Consider the following 27,223-nt stretch of genomic DNA (forward strand, 5'->3'; position numbering starts at 1 on the left):
TGGGTAAAAGGGTTGAGAATATTGAGTAATAAAGGCAATTTGAAGTTCGAAGGGTTAATGGTTAAAAAGAAGTTATATTAGGGATGAAAGAAAGGGTGGTTAGAATAGGAAACTGCAATAACTAGTGAATTATTGAGAACTTAATAAGGGGGAATGAGGAAGTCCGAAATGTTTAGAATTAAAGTTGAAAAGCATGATAATATTTTTTCTCTTTTTTTTCTTTCTTTTTTATTATGAATATAGGTATTTTCTTGTTATTCTTTTTTATATGTGAAGAATATTGAAGAAACAAGATTTGAGGAAGCTATGTTGTATTTTCTTTTTGTATTTTTCTTTATGAAAAATCCAATAAAAATTATTTAAAAATAAAATAAAGTGTGCCAGCCAGGGAGGGCTTACCTGGGACCTTGTCGACAGATGCAAACACGGAGCGTTGTACGGTAGGGTCGCAGCTGCCACGTCGGGCTTGGTCATAGAACCGGAACGGCAGGTGCTGAGATGCAGAAGCTGAGCTGTGTCCAAAGCCCATCACTTCGTTTGAAGGTTGGACCGGAAGGTCTAGGAGAGCTGGGTTTAAACAAGACACATTTCAAAAATCTACATCAGCTGAAGAACCTGGAACCTCAGCTAGGGATGATGGGAGTTGTAGTCCAACAACATCTGAAGGACTACAGATTCCCTATCCCTGGGTTACCAAAATGTAGTAAGCTTTCTAAATGGAGATCTTTATCCCCCAGTTGGTATCTCTGCACTGGCTCTGCAACATGTTTTACGTATGCACTACTGTTGTTTTAAACTGGTTTTAAAGCTTCTGTCTGTAAAACACGCTCAATCACTTTTGTGTATGCAAGTATTTTAACTTTTCCTATACGTAACTGTTTCACACATTTTATTCCCTTGTAAATCACCTCGGGATGCGATTCACAAATAAATAAATAAATGGTCCTTGCAGCTGTGACAATTCTCCAAATTCAGACTGTTGCATATTTTTCCACGCAATGGGAGTTTTGATATTATCACACTGGATGGGAAGAATTCACTCCAGTCAGGGATGGGGAATGTGGTGTCCTGCAGGTGCGGATAGGCTACAGCACTGCTCATCCCTGACCACCGGCCACGCTGGCCTGAGCTAATGAGAATCGCAACCAGCCAAAAAATACATCTGGAGGGACACAGGCTTCCCGCATCACCCTTGCGGGAAGACAATTGCCAAGAACAAGCAAAACAGTACATAATGGGGAGGGAACAAATTTTTGGAAAAAGCCAACTTTTGATATGAGAAAGATGACAATTTTGCAGTGCCTTTTGGTACTGGAGAATCAATGTGGAGTGTTTTGGAAGTTTACAAAACGAATGATGTTAACGTTGTATCCAATGCTAGCATGTAGCCCATGCTAGTCCTACTCAAAGTAGGCCCATTGAAATTAATGAACATGTAGAATGACAGTGCATGTTTTGTTTTAAGTTTATTGCTATTTTTACTTTTAATGCCAAGCAGCAGATTTGGGGGCTGTTAAGGGCAGCAGGGGGCAAGTGGCTCTAGCTCACGGGACACAGTTCACTGGGCAGTCCTCTTGTGCCAATTCCACTAAAGTGAACAAAGTTGTGCAACAGCATGTGAGTAAATAACTTAAGCTTGCGGGTATGAACAGAGCACTATTACGTGTGGATCCAGAATTGGCCTCCACAGTCACCTACGGTCTCATTGTTAAAATCGTGTTTACAAAAGACAATCTTACTCGGCTATGAGTGATCGCCAAAGAAGAAAGAAGAAGAGACTTTTACCAAGTACGCAACATTGTTCTCCCTTTCTATACAATGCTTGTTTTGTTTTCAGTTACCAACCCAGAAATCAGGGATGAGGAGCCTTTTTCATCCCCCAAAAAGCATTCTCTTCTGTTCAACCTTTCAGAGTCGCATGCCAGTGGTGGACAAGGCCAGAAGCAAAGCAGGCGGAACAATGAAGGCAAATTTTACCTTCCTACAAGGAGATGGGTCTCTGCTCACCCAACCCTTTCTATCCTCCTCCAGCCAGGGAGCAAAGCAGCATGATCAGAGTTCAATGACGTATTCCAGGCAGGCACACACACCCGATGAGGGTGCAAAGAAGGGCCGGTGAGAGGTGTAACCTAGGGAGAGTCCCAAGGGCCAGGAAGAGGGGCCTGAGGGGCTGCATTTGGCCCCGGTCCTGAGGTTCGCTTTCCCCATTGTAAAGCATTGCAACTTTACGAGCGGCAAGAAAACACGGTACGTTTATCCGGAGAGTGTGAGTTACCTGCTATTCTTTGCATTTTCACACGCCGAGCCTGGATGCGGCCTTTTGCCAAGCGCTGCTTCGCAATGATGCAACGGATGTGATCCGAAAAGATGAAGGTGGCCTGAAGGATGGGGAAGGGCTTGGAATGGGGGCTGGAGGCTGGCTTGTGAATGATGATATTCAGGGCACGGCTGTCGTCTTCCACTCCGGTCACCTGCATATCCTGGGGTGGGGGTGGGAAAGTAGAGAAGAAGAATGTTTGTGGCAGAGATAGAATTAAGACCCAGTTTCTTGTCACAGCACCATGCTCACCCAAGGATAAAGTTGGAGCCTAGCAAGGTATGAGAGAACAGAACTGGATGGGCTCTACTACAGCTCAATGGCAGAGCTCAAAATGTTCAATGTAGGAGGGGGTCAGGGTCCCATTTCCCAGCATCTCCCACCTGCAAGGCCTTTGTCTAGCAGCATCTTTCAATGTAGAGGGGCTAGACCGACTGAGTGGTGTGGCTCAGGCTGCTTCACATTTCAAGGGGCACTGAGGACGAGAAGAGTCCTTGCCAAAACACAGGCACAGATGCAACCAGCTAAGAGACTGAGGTTCCAGCCAAGCCTCATATGAAATGAGTCCTGACTCGCCCTGTTTTAGCTGTGTCAGTCTAACTCCCCGCTGAGTATGCCTAGGTTTAAAAGGAATTTTCTGAGTGGGAACCACTCCTCAAAGTCCAGCTGACTGAGCCGTGAGAGATGGATCCGCCAGCTTCTTTGGGATCCGCTAAAGGAGGGATGGGGGAACATTTGACCCTGTTGCTATACTACGAATCCCATCGTCCATGAGCACTGGCCATGCTGACCTAGGCTGATGGGAGTTGGAGTCCAGCGACATCTGCACTAGATAATGTTACCAGGAAGCCTCCTAGCACTGCAGTACATTTTTATAGGCAACTCTTCTCCTCAGCGTCTGTGTTGCCTCCAGAATATTACTCACAGCTGACCCCATGGGGGGGGGGAGGGAAGGCAGCTTTTGCATGGGTCAGGACTGGTGTCAAGCAGTGTGCATGCAGTGCAGTGGGTTTCCTGGAAAAAATTTCCTATGCAAATCGGGCCAATTTGCACCTGAAAATGTCCAGTTTGCACTGGAAAATTTGTTTGAATGCCGTGGAGAGTGATCTAATCCATTTTACATGTGTTTAGTAAACAAAGCTTTGAAACTGTCAAGTATGCCTGATTCCGCATTTGTGGCATTCACTGTTACTAATGAACTTATGTGAAACAAAGAGTTTTCCATTAAGGTATCCAAGGCAGCAACAGCAACGAATATTACTCTGACAGGGAGGGAAAGTGTGGCAGAAAGGAACTTCCGTAAAATCATAGCAATGCTTTCTCACAGAACCCTGTTCTGAAAAGGTATCCCTAGTAGTATTTAAATCACGTGTTCTGCGACACACAAGGTAGACATAAATTCCACTGGGACATAAATTGCTGGAACAAGCCTCAATGAAGTTAGTCTGCCTATTGCCCCAGGAACATAGGAAGCTGAGCCAGACCATTGGGTCCATCAAGAACAGTACTGTATACACTGGCCTGGCAAAGGCTTTTGTGGAATACAGGCAGGGATCTTTCACAGCCCTTCCTGGGGCATTCGGCATGGAAAGTAGATGCTTTACCACTCAGTGAATGCCACATAAACAATTCAGAAGGTCCTGTGTCTGCCCCAAACCATGCCTCATTGCCTGAAGACAATCTTTGTTCGCCACTGGTGACCAAGGATGCACCTTGTTTTGATGCCTCATCCCCCTAGAGCACAAGGTTTGATTCATTCTACTTGCTGGTTTAAATCTTGCCATCTTTTACACTCACCTGGAGAAGACCTGCAAACTTCACCACTCCCCAGCCTAAGCGAGCAACATCCGGCTCCACCAAACTCATTTGGTAAATATCCACCGCCAGAAATCTCTGGACTTGACCGCCATCTTTTGTGATCACAGTGCAGGCAATTAAATCACTGTTATCTGAAATGGAAAGGGGGGGAGGAGGAGGAGGAGGAGGAGAGGAAGCATCATCAGAGGCAATTGATTGCTTTCCTAGAAAACAATATTCTCAAAAGGTACCTTTGATGGTAGTGCTTTCATATTTTCAACTACCTGTAGTTTTGTAGACATTTACACCAATCTACTGCATGCCTTTTTTTCTTGCTACATTGTTTAATACAGCCTTGTGCCCTCCAGATTCCCCTGCTGCCGCGCAGATTTAAATGTCCGTAAAGCCCGCCCCCAGGTCGGCCCTATTGGCCAGCCAGAGGCTTGGCGCGGCAGCAGGGATTGGCTGCAGCAGGAGGTCGATACACGCCCCCCCTGCTTGCCGCGAGGAGTGTGTCCCGCCCGCAAAGTCTCCCCTCGTGGAGGAGAGATCTTGGTGGACAATAGGTTGTGGACGGCTCCAATGATGCTTTTCTGGGAATAAATCCCTTGTGTGTTAAGGCCCCATGCAGAGAACCACACACAGTAACGCTAGCTGTCCTGGAAGCAAGCACAACAGCACTCTCCCTTGCTGTGATTTCCAGCAGCTGGTATTCAGAGTCTAGCTGCCTCTGACGGTTGAGGTAGAGTCTAGCCATCGCTGCTAGTAGCCACTGAGATCCTCACCCTCCATTAATTTTTCTAGTTCTTTTTTAAAAACCATCCACCTTGGGGGCCACCACTACCACTTGTGGAAACAAAGTCCATAGTTTAACTCGTGTTTTGCAAAGAAGCAGTTTCTTTTGCCTGGCCCGAATCTTCCAACATTCAGCTTCTCTGGATATCCACAAATTCTAGTACCGTGAGGGAGGGAGAAAGTTTTTTCTCTGTCCAGTTCCTGCACAAGAAGCACATTTTTATATATCTCAATCACGTCTCCTCTTACTTGCCTTTTGTTCTTAACTGAAAAGTCCAAAATGTCCTGATGCATCCCCTTCCTATTAAGGAGAGGTGCATTACATACTGACTGAAATAATGTGTTTGGCCTTCTGCAATACAACCAAGCTAAGTGTTCACCCATTTCCTTGGAAAGGAGGGGTAAGCTGGCCAAACTACATATTTTTTGGTTCCTCGTTAAGGGACATCTGGTGCTCCAAGCAACAGTAAACACGCTCTGCATGTATAGGAGCAGCGTTTTGGGTGGGGATGCAAGCTCACAAGTAGGAGGTGCCACAGAAAAACCTCCATCTCCAACTGGTCCCCAAGTGATGTAAAGTATTGTAAAGTCCGGGCTAGACCAATGAATGCATCTCTCTCTCCCCCCACCCCCCCATCTAAACCTACAGCAAAATCTCTGTGGGGGGAAATGGCTAGTCTCCAGAGACTATAAATAATGTGAATTTCCAGGAAAAGTGACCAATCTGATATTTAATCTTTGCAATGGCAAAAAATATCAGGGGGCTGGGGAACTGTGTGTGTTTAGACAAGAGACATTGGAAAACTGAACTGCGAAATGCACTTTAATGCCTCATAGCTCAATTGTGATTGTTCTATAAAAACAGAGGAAGGTTACAGGAATATACATTAAACTGCATCAATGAAGCAGGGGGAGGCAGGTACCAATCAAACAATCAATATGCAGGAAACGACGACACCATTCCATTTGAAAGCCAAAAAAGAATCTTGCAATTTGCTTTAAGAACACCCATATAAAATACCTGACAGATAGATTATAATCACATTTCCCGTTAGTTTACAAGCTGCTTACTTAAATTCTGCACAGGGAGTTCATTTCCTGACAGAACCAAGGCTAAAAACTGAAATGCACAGAATTCCTAGGACCATAAGAAATGGTGTCAATTCAGCCTTGACATTTCTCTAAATAACATCTAATTGGCAATGTGTTGCCTATTCTCCAAACGGCAATTCCACAGTCATGCTCCACGTCTTGTGCTAACAGATGTGACAGATGTTGTTAGCACATTGCGAAACAAAGTGTTGACTCCAACACATTTCAACGCTCCCCCTGTAGCAGCAACAAACTTGTGTTTCCAGCTTGACTGCTAAAATTGTATAACTATAACCTCCAGGCTAGATCTGCCCTCCCCCCTGGAAAGTACAACTGCCCTGCACTGGGCAACCGAAAGGCAAGAGGGATAATAGATAAAGAAAGTGGTGGTTGAGGGAAACTGGGCTCGTTTGGGAGATAGGCAAAGAATGATCCAAGAAGTCCTCAATGGCAGAACAGGCGGGTGATGACAAGCAGTATGTTACAACGGCTGTGAAGGCAGATGAAGGTTGCAACAGATAGGAATCTACTGGTTTGTCGTGACTATTCCATGCCATCGGAACAGAGCCCTACTGCGAAGACTGTGCGTTGGTCAGCTTGCACTGATCTACACACATAAAACAAATTCATGCACTGCCATCTTCCAAAAACCCAACCCAAACCCCCAAAGTCCCATGGCGATCGGCAAATGGTAACGGGGGCAGGATCGTGAAATCTGGAAGCCCCTAGTCATGAACCGGCACATGAACGGTGGATACAGATTCAGTCGTCTGACTCAAGGAACGAGGCAATTGAGCAGCTTGGCAGCTGTATCCATGACTGAGCAGCCCTTTTTAGGATCCACTCTGCTCACCCCAAAAAGGGGGAGGGGCTAGAAAAGGTGCCCTAAACATAGTTTGCCTCCCCTTTCCCCTGACTGGATTATAGCGCCCAGTGGGGTCATCACCTAGCGGTCGTAAAAGACAATTGAACTTTGGAACATCCGTTGAACATGGAATATACGGACAGCAAGCGTCCTGAACGCAGAACTGCCATCATTGCAAGAGAGCTGTGATGTTTTAACATTGATATTGCAGCACTTCAAGAGACTCAAAGAGCAGGCGAGGGACAACTGAAGGAAGAAAAAGGAGGCTACACAATGTTCTGGAAAGATCTATCTGAATAAGAACATCGAATACATGGGGCAGGCTTCGCTATCAAAAACGACTTTGTGAAGCTCCTGTCAGAAGTCCCTACCGGCATTAATGAGCAACTCTCAACCCTTTGAATAAAGCTCACCAAAAACCAACAGGCTACTATTCTAAGCGCTTATGCACCAACACTGAATGCCAATGAAGACATTAAAGAAAAAATTTACTCTCAGCTGGATACTGTCCTATCAGAGACGCCTAAGGAAGATAAAATTATCCTCCTGGGTGATTTTAATGCAAGAGTTGGGCGAGATTTTGATCTGTGGCCTGGGACTATTGGGAAAGAAGGAGTTGGCAACAGCAACCAGAACGGAATCTTACTTTTGACAATATGTGCAGTGTACAACCTTGTTATTACCAACACACTCTTTCGACAGAAAAATAAATTTAAAACTTCATGGAGGCATCATCGGTCAAACCACTGACACCTCTTAAGACTATGTTATTGTCCATGCTAAAGATCGCCGTGATGTGCTCCTTACCAGAGCTCGACAACTGCTGGACAGATCACCGACTAATACGCTCCATGATGGCTATTAAGATTATACCTCAACACAGGCTTCAAGAAAGGAAACCAAGGCGCAAAATGAACACTCAAACCCTTCAAGATCCCATTAAGCAGGATTGCTTCCAAACGACTCTGAAGGACCATCTGCTTTCAGAATTCCCTGATAACATCGAGGAACATCGAGGGAGGGTGGGTGCTTCTATGAAACACAAACTTCTTTGGGCGTGAGGGGACTGTGGGTGCACATCTTTGGGTCTTGTACTGAACCTGTATTTATTTTTTGAAGTCTCCCAGAACGCTGGCAACTAACATTATGAACTGACTTGCAGGATCAGAGGAACAGAGACCATCTAGTCCAGGTCTCCTGGTTTCTGAAGGTGGGCAGTTACACATTTTGGGGAAACCCACAAGCAAAACAACTACCATTTCCCACGGTTAAGTTTCCCATGTCCGGCATTCCAACATATGCCGCCCTGATTTCTCATAGTCTGGTCCCTAGCATTGTAAGACATGGCAAGAGCAAGCTGTGCAAAGGTGCACAGAGCTTTGCAGCCTTTACACACAACCCCACACACCACCCCCACACGACTGGCTGAACAAGCCAGGATTCAGCTCTTAGTTTAAAAATCATGGCTTCATAGCCCAACTTGTTGGGAGAGCTGTTAGCCATAGTTAACTGGTTTGCATGTAACAGGAAGCTGGCTTGTTCAGTCCCTTGAGCCATGAGAACAAAGAGGCAGGAATGCAGCTGTGTGTAGGTGCAAGCTATTCATTCATAGCTTATTAAATAAAAATTTGCCCGGGCGAATTTGCATCAGTGAAGTTGGGGGTTTCATAAGGCCATCATGACTCAGAACCATTGACACCCACACGCATGCATGCATCAACTCCGCTTCTAAACCCTTGCCCATTTCCACATTTTGTGGTGGCAAATTCCACAAATCCGTCCTGCGTTGGGTGAAGAAGTGCTTTCCTCTCTCCTAAATCTACTGCCAGTCCATTTAAATGGAGGATCCTACGTTCTAGAATTATGAGAGGGAGGGGAGAAAATTCTATCTTCATCCTTCATTTCCACCATGCAAAATTCTATAAATATCCTGCAAGCAGGAGTGAAGCACAAGAGCTCTCTCCCCTCTTGTGGTTTCCAGCAACTGGCATTCAGAAGCTTTACTGCCTCCCACTGTGGAGGCAGAGCAGAGCCATCGTGGGTAGAAGCCATTGATAGCCCCCTCTCCCATGAATTTGTCTAATCCTCTTTTAAAGCCATCCAAGTTGGTGGCCATCACTGTCTCCTGTGAGAGAGCCACAGTTTAACTGTGCTACATGAATGCTGTCCTAAATCTTCCAGCATGCAGCGTCACTGCATGTTCACGAGTTCTAGTGTTCTGAGAGAGGATAAAAACTTTTCTCTATCCACTTTCTCTAAACATGTTCCCTTTTTCTCACTGGGAAAGTACGCCAACCACCTGAGATAATTTCAAATATCTTTAAAAAATAACAACTAGGGTGCTGTTTTTGAGACAGAGTGACAAGAACTGTACACAGTATTTCAAAAGGTAGCTGCAACATAGAATTATATAAGGGCACTAAAACACTGGCTGTTTCATTTACAGTACTTTCTATTCCTTTCCTAGCAATTCCTAGCATGGGGATGATAAAAGTCATACTCAAGAGCAAGCCCTCTGAAATCAGTGGACCGACATTTATTTATTTTACAAATTTATGAACTGCTTGACGAGTCAAAGGACACCAAAGTGATGTACAGCAAAAATAAAATACAAAGAATACAAATTCTTAAAACAACGAAACCATTCCTGTGCATTTACACTTAGTATTTCATATATGACTAGGTCACATCTCAGGAAAAACGTGAAACTAACCGTCTTCAGTAGGCATCCAAACATCACGATGTTGGGCACCTGTGTAATTCCAGTTGGTAACCAATTCCAGAGGACTGGACCAATTTATAGTACAGGCTAAGCATACCTCTGGGACAGGCAGTACTCTCAGCAGTGCCCCATCTGAGGCATGCAGTTGCCAAGTGGGGATATAAGAGGCAAGCTGGCCCCTCAGGTAATCTGGTCCCAAGTTATTTACCATACAATGTTATCTAGATCCATTAATTTCAATGGGTCGGCTTCCAAGTGCGAGTAACATCACCCATGGAATTTGACTTCCAGCAGGCTTTGAGAGCCAGTGTGGTACAGTGGTTAAGAGCGGTAGACTCGTAATCTGGGGGACCGGGTTCGTTTCCCCACTCCTCCACATGCAGCTGCTGGGTGACCTTGGGCTAGTCACACTTCTTTGAAGTCTCTCAGCCCCACTCACCTCACAGAGTGTTTGTTGTGGGGAAGGAAGTGAAAGGAGAATGTTAGCCACTTTGAGACTCCTTTGGGTAGTGATAAAGCGGGATATCAAACCCAAACTCCTCTTCTTCTTTGATCTAGGAATAGCACATGCTCACTGTGGCTACAGATCCTGATATTTTGATTGGGAGTACCAATGCCTCTTTCAGAAACCTATGCAATGGGGTGGGTAGAACTGAGATCTCTCACAACTTCATCGCTGTTTTATTCAAGTGAGCTGAAGCAGCTGGGCTTGTTCAATGTCGCCGGCCAAGGGAGGGTCGGATGAATTGACTTAAGGCTCAACTGCACAGAACAGCCGTTACAGTAAGATTAATTCTTTGAAATACCAAATATGACTGACATTTTCTATTAATATGTATTGCATGTGCCAAGATGGAAACAAGGACTCTAGATTTCCCAGCAAACGCAATTTATTTTCATAACAAAAGAGCGGGGCATTACCAGAATGTCGTATGGCTATTTTGGGTGTTCATGACTTCCAGTTACTGTTACTTCAGGCAACAGGGTTTTTTAACCCTCCCGTCAAAAACAAAGATAAAGACCCTCACAAATAAAAAATGCCTCTACTTGCCCATTTGTGAGGGGAAACCAGCCCTCTTCTCCTAGCCCAGATACCCCTCACTTTAAGAACTGCTTCGCCATTTGCATCACCACTGAACTCAACTTAGGCAGCCAGGATGATAATATGGCAGCCTTCAACAACCTGGTCACTTCCAGAAGCTCTTGGAGATGCGTGGAGACTAGGGGTGAAAGAGTAAAGAGGTGTGGAGATCTCCCAATATTCTTTACTTGTTCCCACTCCCAAAAAAATTGCAAGTCTCTTCTAAGCTTGACCTCTTCAACTAGGAGGCTCCAAACATTCTCCGGGACAAAGGAAAACCTTAGGGATCTTATTATGCATTGTGGGCAGCTTTGCAAAGGCCCAGTCTTTGGAAGAGCAGGGAACTCAAGTTATTCTTGCAAAAACTCCCCTCTCCCTTTTCTGAGTGAGAAAAAAGAGGGGTTTAGCAAACTCCAACAGGACCAAGAAGCCTAGGCATTCCAGTTCAGCACTACTCTTGTTAATCCTTATTTTTCTCCCCGAGGCTTTGAATGGCTTTCTTTGGAGAACACACTTTTGTCCTCCTTCCTATTAAGATGCCACTGTTTACTCACTCAAGTCTAGGACATCGTCGGTTTTAATTAAGTCCTCCTCCCTCGTCAACGGCAGCTGAGTCTCTGGCTCCTCCTGGAGGTGCAGCGACAGGGACCGCATCATGAAGAAGACTCTGATTGCCTGAAAACACAAGTGAGAAAAGCTGGTTCTTTATTAGGGTGGGGACCTCTGGCCTGTGGGCAACTTGGCCACTGAGGACATTTCCCCCATACCAAGGCCCCACACCTGACATCACACAACATCATACATGTGAGAGGCAAAGTAAGGATGTGGCTCCAGAGGAACAATCGGATGGGCTTCCAGTTGTTCCCTAGGCAAGTGGGGCTTGCTGATAGCGCACAGATCTTAATGCCACTGTACAACCTATGGGGAGCAATGGGATTCCTGACCACCATCCATCCCAGTTTTTTTCCTCCTCTAATGTTTACAAGAAGCATGTGGCACTGCTGCTATCCCATCTTAGACAAAGCCCTGCCAGGCGAAGGCTAATGGATAATGGAGAATCATTCCTTACTCTGGCTTTGTTTTACTGGAAATAAATATTTCTTTTTAGCAGCCCTAGCAGTGGAAGAGGAGGAGGCAAATAATCACCCAATGGTGATTTCATCTGGCCAAAAAGGAGGCTTACTTGAAGGGTCTGATGAAGGGACCCGATACAGGGACTCCAGGGAATATCTTTAACTATGAGTAGGTTCCCTTTTTTTTGCAGGAGAGTGTAGTTTTTTATGCTTTCTGTTTCCAGATAATATATGAAAATCAACAGCAGTATCTAGAACTGGCCTGGAAATTCATTGGCAGCCAGTGAACCTGTTTGTTTGTTGTCTTTAATTGAACCTTGTTTTTTCTGCAGCTAACAGGCCTGGCAGTTTCCTTTGAAACCAATTCTAGTTTCCCAGAACCTTCTGGTGAAAGCCTCACATCATACATTCAGCCTTAATAACCTCGACCAGGCTCATTTTTACTTAGGAAAGGGAGCATTCACCTGAGTTAGTCAAAGCAATAAGCCCTAAAGGTCTCCACAAGAAGGAAGTGGTTTGTGGCTTTCTATAGACAAAATGCAAAAAAACCAACAATAATGGAATGCAACCCTTTTTTTTAAGAACAAATTTTGGGCATGAAGAGGAAGGCTACCACCACCACTTGTTTCTGCAGAGAGATGACAGATTAAGGAGAAAGCTTCAAACAGCTGGTCTAGCTTTGCCCGCTTTAAAAGATAAGCGCATTAGCTTTGGAAATCAGGATGGAATAGCCCAAGGCTCACACAGAAGAAGAAGAAGAAGAAGAGTGTTTCTGAACTTCAGAAAACAACTCTGCTAGCTAATCAGAAGTGCCTCAAAAGGAATCAAAGTTCGGTTCTAGGAAAAAGGGTCCCTGGCTTTCCAAGAAGTGCAAGCAAACGAGATAAGAGATAACATCCTGTGTCTCCGAAGTGACAAGGCAGAATAAACAGAAGAGCTCAGAACGGCCGTCTTGATTGCTGGTATTTCCAAGAAAGTTCTCAAAACCAAAAAGAAAAAAAGATGTTGTGGCTAATTCATTTCTTCCTCCCCGAAGATACAGCAATTCTATGTACGCTGAAAGGATGAAAGCGGCCTAAACTGGAGTGTGCCATCAATACAACGGAAGCAAGCACATCTACGTGGTATTGTGTCTTCTGCAGAAAATGAAACAAATCAATTTCCTAGCTAGAGCTCCAAAAGAAAGGTTATTTGAGTACAGGTTGTTCAGCTCACCAGGAGCCTCACAGTCAGAAGAACATGGTTTGCTGATCCAGCAAACGCCTTAAGAAACAAACAAACAAACAAACCCTACTAGGACAAACAGAAGCGTTTTCTTTTTCAGAGCATCTCCAGATCCTCGCTTCTGGCAATGTTATCAGAGAGGTGCCAGGAAGCAATTGGAAAATGTAAATGGTGTGCTTAAACCTGTCTGTTCAAAGAGCAACATGGGACCTCTCTAAAGATCTCTAGGTGGTGGTGGGGACACCTCCGTAACAATCTGGCTTATTGTTTATCTAGGGCCTGACTGCACCAAGAAGTCAAATGCCAGAAATTATCAACCCAAACACACATCCATTTCAGAACAGCTGGATGTGTTGCTCCCAAATTTTGTAGCAAATGTGGGGCTTTCTGGGAGAGTAAGAAGTGTGGCCTTCTTTTCTCCCTTCTGGTTGATCAACAGAACCCCATGGCATGGCAGCGGCTAATGTTACCAACACTCTCTTAGCTCTTTCCCAGCCAACCCTTGCAAAAAAAACAACACCAAACCCCCGTGGCAGCTTCTACAGGAAGGAAGGATGCCAAGGGCAGTGCAGCCACGGTCCCTTCTGCCCTATGCCAGCTCTTATGAGGACAGGCTGGAAAGCAGAGGTGGGCAGGCAGAGGTACTGGCAGTGATCACAGTGTGCCTGGCTCCCCTGCCCCCCCCCGGCAGGAACCATTTTTAATTATGTCAGTCCAGATACACCCTTGCCGGGGGACTGAAGCTCCCTTGGAATCTTGTTCCCCATTGCAGGGAGGAGTGGTAATGCTGCTAATTCACATGCTTGCTTATTCTCCGGTATCCCCATGGTCCATGTTCGAGTCGGTAGCAAGTTTGGAGCCAATCATGCGGAGATTCATCCTGTGTGCCACCCCCACTGGCGAAAGGACTGAACCGTGGGAACCAACACTAGTCATGGAAGCCCACAAGCAATAGCACTCTCGTGTTATTCAGGGGCATACTGCCTTCAGTACTGGAGCTAGCATATTGTGGTGTAAGTCTTATGGGGTGTCAGGGGAGGGGTAGTACCTCTGGTGGGGGACATACTGTGCTCCTTCTGGGGGGGTTTGCCCACCTTTGGTTCCCACCCTGCTCTCAGCTCGCACCTGTGACTCCTAGAAGCTGTAAGCATGCGACAGCAGCCACACCCTGGAAGACGGCTTTGACCGGCTGGCTAAACCAGGTGAAGGTAGCCGATGGGACTTAAACCCTCAGGGACTTCTCCTGCGTGCGAAGACAGGCTCTGGCGGACGGGACCAACAGATCTGACCCTAAATCTCTGGGATATCTTTGGGAGAACAAAAAGGCTAAGGAGTAAATGCTATGTAAATCTGAAGTGGAGTTCCTAAAGTGGTTGGATGGCGCCTTTTATGCCTCCTTCTGGCAATGCCTGCAGACAAGCTGGGGGAAAATGTATTGCTCTGCTTTCTTTTGGACCACATCAGCGGACCACATATTATTTATACCCCGCACATCTGATTGGGTTTCCCCAGCCACTCTGGGCGGCTTCCAACAAAACAGTAAAAATTTAAACATTAAAAGCTTCCCTAAACAGGGCTGCCTTCAGATGTCTCCTAAAAGTCTCGTAGTTGTTGTTCTCTTTGACATCTGGTGGGAGGGCGTTCCACAGGGCGGGTGCCACTACCGAGAAGGCCCTCTGCCTGGTTCCCTGCAACTTAGCTTCTCGCAGCGAGGGAACCGCCAGAAGGCCCTCGGTACTGGACCTCAGTGTCCGGGCAGAACGATGGGGGTGGAGACGCTCCTTCATGTATACTGGACCAAGGCCGTTTAGGGCTTTAAAAGTCAGCACCAACACTTTGAATTGTGCTCAGAAACGTACTGGGAGCCAATGTAGGTCTTTCAAGACCGGTGTTACGTGGCCTCGGTGGCCGCTCCCAGTCACCAGTCTAGATGCCGCATTCTGGATTAGCTGTAGTTTCCGGGTCACCCTCAAAGGTAGCCCCACGTAGAGCGCATTGCAGTAGTCCAAGCGAGAGATAACTAGAGCATGCACCACTCTGGCGAGACAGTCTGCAGGTAGGGTCTCAGCCTGCATACCAGATGGAGCTGGTAAACAGCTGCCCTGGACACAGAATTGACCTGCGCCTCCATGGACAGCTGTGAGTCCAAAATGACTCCCAGGCTGCGCACCTGGTCCTTCAGGGGCAGAGTTACCTCATTCAGGACCAGGGAGTCCTCCACACCTGCCCACCTCCTGTCCCCCACAAACAGTACTTCTGTCTTGTCAGGATTCAACCTCAATCTGTTAGCCGCCATCCATCCTCCAGCCGCCTCCAGACACACACACAGGACCTTTACCTGTGGGGAGTCTTGTTGTCTGAGCATACACAGTGCCCAGGCTTGCGCCCCAAGGAGGTCACTCTGGTGCTAACACAGCAGTTTGACTTCACCCCAGAGGTGCGGTCCATTTCTGCCGAGACAGACAGATGCCAACAACAGAGCAGTTCTCTGTCACTGCCTGCCAGATCACTGTGGACCACTGGCTATGCTGAATTGGGCTGATGGGAACTGCAGCCCCAGACACTTGGAGGGCACCAGATTGGGGAAAGCTGCTGCACACACCCACACTCCTGAGCTCCTTTGAGGGAGGGAAAGGGGGATAAAAATGTACTCAATTAAAAAATATCTCACCCTCCGCGTTCTTTCCACATCTCCACAGGGCAGCCTCTTCACAAAGTCAATCCCAGTGAGAGGGGTTCCTGTTGGCGGCAGCAGAATGGAGGCATCCATCATCAAGTACTCGACATTCATGGGCTTAAGCTGGGAAAGGAATTTCACACTTAACATGTGACATAATCCCAAGCACAACCTTAAAAGCAGCCATACCTTTAATACTATTTCCCCACCCTCTTCCTGCGGACAGGTAACTAATAATAAAAACTAACTAAGTAACTAACTATACTATGTCAGGCAACAAAAAATTGTGTATGTGGAACTTTTCATCTTGTAAAGCCTGCTAGGTCAGACCAAATGCTAATTTGCCGTATTTACCACTGTGCTGATATTCCATTCCTTGCTAAGACATTGTTATGCATGATAAGCAAATGCTGTGGCATTCTGATAACCTCACACATTATTTAAGTCTATGAGTTATGAATATTTAATTAACGGTTTTTAAACATTTCTGCACATGTCCACAAACACTTATTGTTTAGGCTCTGGATTATTACTTTAAAGCGTGGAACTCTAAGATGAGACACGTTCAGTTTTGCCCCTCTCCATCCACACGGCCATTTCATGAATTACTTACAGTCATGCTTCTGTATTCATCTTCAAACATATCCAGAAAAATTTCTTCGCCCTTTAAAAGGAAACAAGAGGAATGCATTTGCCCCTCCATAAACATTCCCTCTGCTTCTTTCTCATTAGTCAATGTGGTACAGTGGTGAAGAGCGGAAGACTCATAATCTGGTGAACTGGGTTCGCTTCCCCACTCCTCCACATGCAGCTGCTGGGTGACCTTGGGCTAGTCACACTTCTCTGAAGTCTCTCAGCCCCACTCACCTCACAGAGTGTTTGTTGTGGGGGAGGAAGGGAAAGGAGAATGTTAGCCGCTTTGAGACTCCTTTCGGTAGTGATAAAGCGGGATATCAAATCCAAACTCTTCCTCCTCCTCCTCCTCCTCCTCCTCCTCTTCTTCTTCTTCTTCCCACCTTACCCCCATTCTTCAAGGACCACTTTTGACCAAACTAGGAATGAAAAGAGCGACAGCTTCCCTTTATCTGGATAAGCTGTCAGCTGTTTATCTCCCCCTGTCAAGGCTGCGATTCCTAAACACCCACCTTGGCGGGTGCCTTGCTTAATTTGTGGGAAAACATGGCGCCTGGCCTTTATTAAACAAAACAGCTTTGGAAACGGGTCATCGCTATGAAACGGCTTGAGTGCCTGGCAAAGAGGGTGTTTCTGCTGATCTTCCTGTTTATAAGCTTCCAGACCTTTAAATAGGAAGAAGTCAGCTAAGGGCTGACTCACACGCAAGGCAGCAGCAGCGGCACAATGACCCCAGTCATTGGGGGCCACCACCAAAATAGGTAGGGGGGGGGCGGAAAAAGTTGCCTGAAGGCAGCGGCAGCACTTCCGTTTTGTGCTCATAAACCAGTATAGTTTATGGTAGAAACTTGCTAGCAACTCTACCAGCTAAAGGTTTATGAGGTGACTTCAAAGGCTACAAAGATGGTGTTGTTTACTATACGCGGCTCATTGGCCCTCAGAATTGCCCACCATTGGTCTAGATTGGGATACCTAGCGCGGTGCCCTGTAGGCCCTGATGAACTACAGCTCCCATTATCACCAGGCTACATGACCAATAGCCAGTAATGATGGTAGTTGTAGCCGAACATCCTCTAGAGAAGTCCACCGTGTTGGCTTTGCCAGAGTCTGGTGAAAGCACCACGTAATTCCTGTCCAGTAAGTGGTGTCTTAGGTTCTATTCTTATTAAGCTATGAAAAGGCAACCACATACTTTAAAAGGTTCTCTGCTGGCTCCCTCTATCTTCCCCTATATTAAGAGGTTAGGGAAACTTAGAAAGCACGAGAATACCTTATAAAAACGCCGCACCAAGTGAACGCTCTCTTCTCTCGCGCCCTAGAAAGAAAAGGAAACGGCTCAGTTCTACTTCGTGGCGGGCAGCTTTTAATAAGGCTTTAAAAGCAGCAAATGTCTTTCCTCAATACCACTGCTTCCCCCCTGGAAAGCCAGTTAAAAGAAAGAGAAGGACTTCTCATGGCACTCTCCAGTGCAGGGGTAGCCAACTTTGTGGGGGCGGGATTCCCATCAGCCCCAGGCAGTGCAGCCAATGATCAGGGATGACGAGAGTTGGAGTCCAACAAGATATGGAGACATAGCTGCCAAGTACCCCGTTTTCCCTGGGAAACCCCCGTATTTCCTTACCGTTTCCTGCAGGTGTCCCGAATGGCAAAATACCCCGTATTCCCCTGGATTACGGAGCTCCTGCCGGCGGCGATGTTCTTCTGGTGCCACGCCGGCACAGGAAGTCGCTTCTACACACTTCCGGACATGCGCAGAAGCGACTTCTGGCGCTGCAGACATTTTGGAAATGGGCACAGCGGCATCGGAAGTCGCTTCTACGCAGGTCCGGAAGTGCGTAGAAGCGACTTCCGGTGCCGCGGCGCTGCTGATCCCGGATTTTTCAATCCGGAACTTGGCATCTATGTATGGAGAGCACCATGTCAGCTACCCCTACCTAAGGAGATGGGCAGAATCCAGACTGTTTCAGAAAGGTTCTAACGTGTTCAGCTCCGCCGCCCCCATTTACATAGGGGTTACGTTCTAAAGCACCACATGCATCCGTGAAATTGCATATAATTGAAAACTATCAAAAAAGCCTGCAAACACCCCGTTCTGCCCTTTTAGTGACATTTCAGTGATGTCAACGTATCTGGGTTCAGCGTGATGTGCATATACACAGTTGCACACGCATTAGACGTGTGTAAACAGGAGGGTTGCCCATATTAAGAGGAAGGTGCTAACATGTACCTTCCATTGGTGTTCATACATTGTGTCATTTTCATTTTAACTCTTTATTTGTGCTTTTGCCCTGTATTTTTATCGCGTGAACAGCCCTGAGATCCTGTGATGAAGGGCAGTATATAAATCTAATAAATACAATAAAATAAGTAAATCCTAGGCTCAATCCCTAGAATCACTGATTAAATATTCTCAGGATTGGGAAATTACCCCTTCCCTTCCCAAGACCATGATGAGGGCTGACACCCAGACTAGGCAAAACGAGACCAGACCGACCAATGGAATGACGTGGAACAAAGCAGTCAGATTTGGCACACCCTGGTGGCAGAGCTGTAGCAGTTTCTTCGACTCCTAACTCTTTGCTCTCAGTTCTGTTTATGTGTTGGCATGGATTCTAGCCCAATCAAACGCTGGTTTAGAGAACTGCTAGCAAAAAAAAAGTGTTTTAGATTTTTTTTAAAAAAATGAACGTATTCTGGAAATTTTATTTCATCGTTTTACTATGCTTGCTGCCTTGACAGAGTTCTACTCATAAAGATGGACTGTTCGCAATCAGAGGACTTTTGACACTTTCATACCAGCAGTTAAGAGGAAAAAGGTGTCCAAACCCCGCAAACACTCACCTCCAAACAGGCGAGGTGAACATCCTTTATAATTCTACCATGTTTGGACATCACCAGCTGCTTCAGTAGCAAGCAGCCTAGTTCCAGCGTAGCCAAGCGAATTTTCCCATCTGTATGTTGGGGAGCGGAGAGAAGGAAAAAGTTAGGAAAAACTTCATTACGTTGTTGAGATCGAGTTGCTGACATCACAGCTTTACGGGCCAGCACTTTAGCACCACTAGTCAAATTCAAGTATCTCAGCACTGTGGCATGTTTTAAGTACAAAATGCAAAACACTTCTTGCACTCAAACAAACACTGGAGCATAAAAAAGAACTGGGAATGAACTGTTGTTTCTCTTCTACAGTAGTCTGCAAGCCTATCCAGCTTAGTCCAAACCAAACCCAAACCCACAATCTGGCCAAAGCAGCCACGCTCTCTAGAGATTAACAGAACGATTCACTGAGACTAATAACTTCTAACTCTGCCCCCGCATTCTCCCCCCTCGTCTCTTTTCTTTTTCTGTTGTACAGTGGAACTTTGGTTTTTGAACATAATCTGTTCCAGAAGACTGTTCAACTTCCGAAACGTTTGAAAACAGAGGATCAAAGTACAGTCAGTACAATCGAGGTACAGTCAAACCTCGATTCTCGAACAGCTCCATTTTGGAACGTTTTGACTCCCAAACGCCGAAAACCTGGAAGTAAATGCTCCGGGTTTCAAACGTTTTTCAGATGCCGAACATCCGATGCGGCTTCCGCTTGAGTGCAGGAAGCTCCTGCAACCAATTGGAAGCCGCGCCTCGGTTGCCAAACTTTTTGGAAGCCGAAGAGTCTTCCGGAATGGATTGACAACCGAGGTTTGACTGTATCTCTAAGACTATGAACCTGATGGTTGGGACTGTCACTGATATTTATGAGCAGCTCTGAGAGCCTCTTTTAGCTGAATAATGTTGTTGTCATTATTATTAATAACAGGTGTTTACATCAATGAGTTAAATATTTTATATCGCCCCTTGCCGTTCTCAACCACTTTTAACGCAAGTAAAAAAGCAGCAGTTGAGACAGTAAGGCAGCAGGTTTCAAACGCAGGTGGAAAGCACTGGGATACCTGGGGGGTATTTAAAAGGCTATGGTTCAGTTCCCACATAATGCTAGGCCAAACTACACAAACACATGAATAAGCAGGCTCCCAGAGAGGAGATCATGGTGGCTTTGCTCCTCCTCCAGTCCTTCTGTCGATGCACTGCAGCAATCTAAGCCGTGGGCTGGCTTAAGACAGGCTCGTGGTTTGTCTCTCTTCCAAGCAAACCAGAAAACCTCTGGTTACAGCTCACAGTTTTGTCTGGGGCAGGATGAATCGCCCGCCCGCGTGTTCCCGCTAAGCCATGGTTTGGTTTAGCGTTACATGTGAACCGGGTCAGCCTTTCATGACCTAATTGGAAGGGCCTGAGATCAGAGCTCCCACATGCGATGAAAAGTAGAAGCTTCCCTGGCAGCGGGGAGAGAATCTCATGTCCATGCTGAATATCAAGGCTCGGGGTTTAGATTCATCACCTGCCTAGGCAGTCCCATGAGCTGTGCTTTGTGTATTGCAGGGGCAGCTACCCCCGGCACTCCAGCTGCTGACTCCAACTCCCATCAGCCCTGATCATTGGCCACACTGGCTGGGGATAAAGGCAGCTGGAGTCTGGGTACAGTTGGAGTGCGGCAGCTTACCCCGACCTCTGGCGTGGTCCATGCGGTTAACAACAGACTCAAAGCTGTATAAATCCCATGCCTGTATAAATTATGCAAATTTGCTGAACTTGCAAGGTCTTTTCTTTTGCACAATTGTTTTCTGCTTTGGCAGCAGATAGCAAACGCCTCGTTGAAAAGACGCAAAGAAGAAAGGATCCGGGATGTCAGCATTGCCGCCTATTCCAAATTCTTTCTTGCTCAATACAGGACTTGGAGAAGCAAGCTGTATAGACAGACACCCATACACACAAACAAACAAACACACACGGACACAGACACATCCCTTTTCAATGAGACATTTTCTGTAAGTGGCTGCACTGTACAGTGGTACCTCGCAAGACGAAATTAATTCGTTCTACGAGTCGTTTCGTATTGCGAAAAATTCGTCTTGCGAAGTGTGGTTTCCCATAGGAATGCATTGAAATTTAATTAATGCGTTCCTATGGGCAAAAAAGAAGCGGGGGGGGGGGGAAGGCGCCGACTCACCCGCCACGGCCGGAAGTCTTTAAGGCTCTGGGGAGGAGGAAGCAGGAGGAGGGCCAGGGGTCTCCTCCCGCCGCAGCCTCCACTCCTTCAGGCACCGCCGCTGTTGTTGCCAAGGGCCGCCTGGCAAGCCCCACTGCTGCTCCTGCTGGATCCCGCCAGCCTACCGGGGAGGAGCTGCCATGAGCGCCGCGCCGCTGCAGGAGGCAGAAGCGGCGGCTGTGGACGTCACCCCTGGCCCGATGGCGGGGTCCTAAAGGTAAGCGGTGGTGGCAGCTTCCCTTCCCGTTGCGACGCTGCTTCGTCTTGCGAAGCACGGCCATAGACGACTTCGTTTTGCGAGTCTTTTTAAAAAATCGCAAAACGCTTTCGTCTTGCGATTTTTCCATTGTGCGAGGCGTTCCGTCTTGCGGGGTACCACTGTATCTGGAATTGCTCCCCTTGAGCTCTGGTAGGATTCTGCCCGCAACATACTCTGTTAAACAACTGATCTCTTTACATTCCCACAAGAAGACTTTGCCTCTAGAGAATGAGAGTCAACGACTTCTTGTTCTCTGCTACTGCCGATGTGAGTTATGGTCACTGTTTGAAGACTCCTTTGACATTGGCTTGCTGCTTCATGCTTCCATCGTCAAACACAGCTTCGGAGTTCCTGTCTTGAAAGCAAAGCAGGCTACAGGCTTATAAATCTGTCCTACAGGAGTATTTGCCAACCTGCTGAAGGCTGCTGTGAGGTGTAGTTCCAAAATGCCTGGAGGGCAACAGGCCGACAATGGCTACCCTATAGCAAAAGCCCTTCTGGCTCACAAAGGATGGTGCTTTGCATACTCCTGGTTTCAGCACTTGTTAGCACACAAAAAAGAAGATTGACAAAAACTCTCTACCTGGCTGAGCGGCATAGTTCATTATCCTGATGAGCCTCTCAGCGAGCACGTGATTGTACGAGGTCTTCTCCTCAGCATCCTGTGCCGAGAGCTGAATTCTCTCCAGCGTGACTGGCTCGATTCCTTTGAAGACAGAAAAAGTGTTTATTGCAGCTGTGTGACAGTTTGCCAAAGCACACTTCCAAGGAACCATGAAGCCAGTAATTAAGAAAGGCGGCCAGGCCTTAGGAAAGCACCAGCTTCCCAAGTTGCCCACACATAGAGTTTGAAAGACGACGAGGCAGTGAGAAACAGAAATAAAAGCATTTAAAATCCCCCCCAGCGCTCCCCATAAGTCTTTAGAGGCACAAAATGCCCTGAACACCACCACCAATTCAACCACCCAACTGCACCGGAGATCTCCCTGGGACGTTTAGTTTACACGCTTTCTTGACGCTTCCAATTCCTGATTTTGCAGGGTTGATAAGACCAAAGCAAAATCTTTATAACAACCTTGGTAACAACTGCCGGGGTTGCAAAACTGTCTTGATGGGCACTGCCTGGTCAGCAAGTATTTTTAAAAGGAGGAGAATGAGTGGATCAGGTCTCACCTGTCCCCCACCAATGTGGTCTTTTAGCAAGCCAGATAACAGTAAAGATAACACATCCCCCAAGTTAAGCCTTGATCCCAGCAACAAACCCTAAAGAATATCTCACCCAGTTTGAAGGGAAGTTGAAATCCTACAACAGACGGAAGGTGCCTTGTGCTAGGCCAGCAAAGACTGATCAGAACTCTCAATAGAACCACGGGAACACAGAAGTGTAGAGTTAAAAGGAACCCCGAGGATCATCTAGTGACCAACCCTGGCAATGCAGGAATATGCAGCTGTCCTATACAGGGATCGAACCTGCAACCTTGGCATTATCAGCACCATGCTCTAACCAACTGAGCTACCCAGGCTCTAGTAAAAACTTCACAGATGAGTAAAGCATATTCCACTAGGGCTCCATCTGCACTATACATTTAAAACAGTAGCATACCACTTTAAACATCTGTGGCATCCCCCAAATCCTGGGAACTGTAGTTTGTTAAAAGAGCTAAGAGGTGTTAGGAGACCCCTATTGCCCTCACAAGGCTACAAATTCCAGAGTGCTTTAACAATTAATCCCTCTTTCCAGGGGACTCTGGAAACTGCAGCTGTACGGGGGAACAGGGGGCCTCCTAACAACTCTCAGCACCCTTAACAAACTACAGTTCCCAGGATTCTTTGGGAGCAGCCACAACTGCTTGAAGAGGTATGAGACTGCCTTAAATGCATGGTGCATATGGGGGCCAAAGACTGGTCTCAAGGTATCAAGACGCTTGTTTGCAGCTCACTAAAATAACATGTTAATCCAACTGCTAAGCGGAAATTACATCTCATATAAGGATATGCTCTCACTCATCTATCCGAATATCTATGTATAAACTTTGAGTAACATGACAAGACTTGTGAATGGAGATAATCGTCTGGAGTTTATATGTCTTCAGTCTAGTCTAGCTGCACGGCTTCAAAGCTGAAGTTAATGGACATGACTAACTTAGGCACATTAACTGCTGTGGGTCAACTCTGAGTAGGGCTTAGCTGGATATGAGCCTATGGGCTTGTGGTTTGAGAATCCACTAGCAGAGGCACCCCCAAACTCAGCCCTCCAAATTTTTTGGGACTACAACTCCCATCATTCCTAGCTAACAGGACCAGTGGTCAGGGGTGATGGGAACTGTAGTCCCAAAACATCTGGAGGGCTGAGTTTGGGGATGCCTGCACTAGCATAACAAGCTTGATCAGGTCTAACCCTTGCCGATTCATCACAGCTGTTATCTCAGCCTTTGCTCCAAAGAGCTCAGGGTGGCGGTGTACACGGGGAATCATCCTGTTTTATCCTGACCCAAAAATGCAGCAAAAGGAGTTAGGATGAGGGATACACAAGACTTGGAGGTGGGTGAGCAAGGCCACCCAGTGAGATTCACAACTGAGTAGCCAGTTAGATCTGGGCCTCCCTGATCCAACTTCAAGATCCACTAGTCTTTTCAACACACTAAGAGGCTAGGGTACCCCACCCCCACCATCAGTAGTATATGTTGATCCTAAGCATCAACAGAACAAGGCAAGCACAACATAAAAGCCTTGGTGAGATGCTGCTGTTACTTTGAAGACAGGCAGACACACACAAAAAAAAGGAACCTAAGGCAGTGAACAGCATCTAACCTAAGAAAGAAGGGTTCCCCTCCCCAGACCACTCCTTTCTCCAATAGGAATACTGTGGTGTCCTAAGCTCTGGTACAGCTACTTCCAACTCCTGTTTTTCCTCCAGTGTCTCAAATTTCATCAGATTAGGTTTCCCCAGATGGTTGCACTTTCATTCAGGGGAAACCTGACTAGGCATTAAGGACATTGCTTTGGAGTGAAGCTGAAGAGAGGGCTGGGGTCTTACCTAGCAGGCATGGGAGCTTCCTGGAACCCCCATCAACCTCCTTTTTCAGGGGTGCTCCTACCTCTTTGCCTGTCCTCTTGCACAGCCCACCTTGCTGTCTCCTCCAACCTCCTTCCTTCCCTTGCTAGGTGAGGCTGTTGATATTGCCCTGTCCCTCACCAACAACCCCACCTAATCTTCCCTTCCCAGCGGAGCTGCGTTAGGTTGATCGCAGCCAGTGAGCCTTCCCGCTCCAGAAGGTTCTCCACTCCTTGCAGAAACACATCAAGGAAAGAAGGAATCAACCCTGACTATCCCTTGCTGCTCCTTATGTTCTTGAGGAGGTGTGTAAGATTCCAATAGCACAGCATTCCCCAACTGGAAGTTGATGGGCTATAACTCCCAGCATCCCTGGTCATTGAGTGTGCTAGCTGGTGCTGATGGGAGCTGGAGTTCAATGTCTTCAGGACACAAGGTTAAGCAAGGCTGCTATGATGGGTTGTGGGCCAACTTCAGGTGAGTCACACTGGGGGCCAACGTTTGATATTCGTCACACGCATTTTGCACCTGCCTATCGGCCACTTGCGACCAAGTGATGGTGACCGGGCACCAGGATGGCGCCTGACGTCTCCACCATCTGGAGGTGCATATCGGGGGATCCTTGGATCTTGACTGTAGAATCCTACCTGTTATATTTTTATCTGCACAAACAGAATGAATTCCAGAAGCCAAAAAGTCATATTGAAAAATATGACTTTTGACCAGTGTGGCCCCAAAATGGCAACTAGACATTCTGTTTTGCCAACTGTAACCCTGGTTTAAGGAGCCATTTGGCACCTAGTTTATATATCTGAGTTTCTAACACTGCTGGGAGACATAAGCACTGTTTCTTGTATTTATTTATTTTTAAAGTGACAAGGTAAGGCGGGGCAAACAGAAAAAAGGGGATGGAGGCTGGAACCAAATCAAGAAAGGTGAATGAGAAAGAAGCAGGCAGGCAGAAGTAACAGGGAAACGGGGTGTTGTGCAGAAGGCTGGGGTGAAAATTGAGTCCGAGACCTGAAGAGGTCAACAAACATTGCAGCACAGCACGTAGGCATGCACAATTTTTGAGGAATGGAGCTGGCAGAAGGAACGACTGGCTTGTTTGAGCCTGCAAGTAATTTAAAGCAACATAATATAGCAAGCTGTTCCTGTAACGCAGCAAGCCAATTTCTCAGAAGAGGCTGTCTCAAAATGCCACCCTTGCTTGACAACGCACGGTACAGCAGGAAGCTTTTGTAATATTTAAGGCCTGTGCACAAAAAGCTGATTGTCGTAGTTATATGTAGCCAAAGAAATCTTTCAGTCATGAAAGCAGGGCAATTTGCTCCTCTCCATTTAATGCCTACCAATCCTGAACTCAACTGGCAAAGCATTGCCAGTAAAATCATTTTCAACCTACACTGCACAAATGAGGGACTGGCTGCTCCAATCTTAAGAACACCTATGAAGTGAAACTGACGTTTTATACATATGTTTACTGAAATAAAAATCAGGAGAGGGCCACACACAAGAAAAGACTGTTCAGAAAATTCTACTGTTTTGTCTGCAGCTCAACTACCACAATACTCTGTCAATAATATCCATGGGAAAAATGTAAGTAAGAACAGATTATGTCATAGATTCCCGGGGATTTTTTAATCCGATATACACACAAAACCACTCTTCACCACACAAAAGCTGGGGACTTACCATGAATTCTAAAGCTAAAGTCTGGATTAGATCAAGCCAGCCCTTCCCCATTTGTGGAGAACAATACACAGCTCAAAGGACATGTGTTTTGCTGGCTGATTTTGGACCCCAGCTTCCATTACCTGCAGCCACCACAGCCAAAGCCTGGTGACAGAAGCTACAGTCCAACAAGGGCCCCCCAGGGAAGCCAACCAACCCTGTGGTTCCACAGCAGACGTCTCCAATGAAAAAGGATCTCAGGTCGTGGTTGAGGAGTAAAAGACCTCTCAGAGAGAAGCTGCCCGACCCAGAATGGAGAACCTGTGATCCTCTTGGTGTTGTGAGGACTACAACTCCCTTCATCCTTGGCCACCAACCACACTGGCGGTGCCTGATGGAAGTCCAAAGGCATTTAGAGGGCCACAGACTCTCTATTACTGGCCTAGAGAGTACTGAGCTAGATGAATCAGTGGGTTTGACTCAACAGTATGTGGTTTCAGGTGTTCATGTCTCTCTACATTGTCTGCAAAATGCTGATGACACACAACTCTACTTCTTCTTTACGCCTGCAGGTGTGGCAGTGGAGGTGCCGAACCGTTGTCTTGCCTCAGTAATGGACGGGATGAGAGCCAACAAACTGAAGCTCGATTCAGATAAGGCTGAGGCACTGTTAGCGGTGAGGTTACAATCCCTCTAAAGAAGTGGCAGGGGTACTCCTGGATCCTTTGCTGTCCCTCGAGGCCCAAGTGGCCTCAGCAGCGCAGAGCGCCTTCCATCAGCTTGGGCTGGTGGCCCAGCTGCGCTCCTATCTGGACAGGGGTAGCCTAACTTCAGTTGCCTATGCAACAGGGGTCAGCAAACCTTTTCAGCAGGGGG

The 27,223-nt window shown here is 46.7% G+C and overlaps 1 protein-coding gene and 1 non-coding gene across 5 annotated transcripts in view; both read right to left on the reverse strand.

Annotated features, from left to right (window-relative positions):
• Positions 1-27,223, reverse strand: part of CLEC16A (C-type lectin domain containing 16A) — a 100,752-nt gene that overhangs the window by 44,697 nt on the left and 28,832 nt on the right. For all 4 annotated transcript variants that reach the window (XR_009558548.1, XM_035132315.2, XM_035132319.2 and 1 more), the window contains exons 13-21: positions 22,202-22,324; positions 19,118-19,227; positions 17,547-17,591; positions 16,257-16,307; positions 15,638-15,766; positions 11,224-11,344; positions 4,115-4,266; positions 2,276-2,480; positions 400-567 (exon numbers count right to left, since the gene is read on the reverse strand). Coding sequence is in view for 3 of the 4 variants with exons in the window: in XM_035132315.2 (XP_034988206.1) it covers positions 400-567; positions 2,276-2,480; positions 4,115-4,266; positions 11,224-11,344; positions 15,638-15,766; positions 16,257-16,307; positions 17,547-17,591; positions 19,118-19,227; positions 22,202-22,324 (1,104 nt within the window). In the remaining variant the exon portion in view is untranslated. The remainder of the gene's footprint in view (positions 1-399; positions 568-2,275; positions 2,481-4,114; positions 4,267-11,223; positions 11,345-15,637; positions 15,767-16,256; positions 16,308-17,546; positions 17,592-19,117; positions 19,228-22,201; positions 22,325-27,223) is intronic.
• Positions 23,068-23,141, reverse strand: TRNAI-GAU (transfer RNA isoleucine (anticodon GAU)). Its single transcript has one exon. It is a non-coding gene; the product is annotated as a tRNA-Ile (tRNA).

This window comes from Zootoca vivipara, chromosome 14 (genome assembly GCF_963506605.1).
Source record: "Zootoca vivipara chromosome 14, rZooViv1.1, whole genome shotgun sequence".
Lineage (NCBI taxonomy): Eukaryota > Metazoa > Chordata > Lepidosauria > Squamata > Lacertidae > Zootoca > Zootoca vivipara.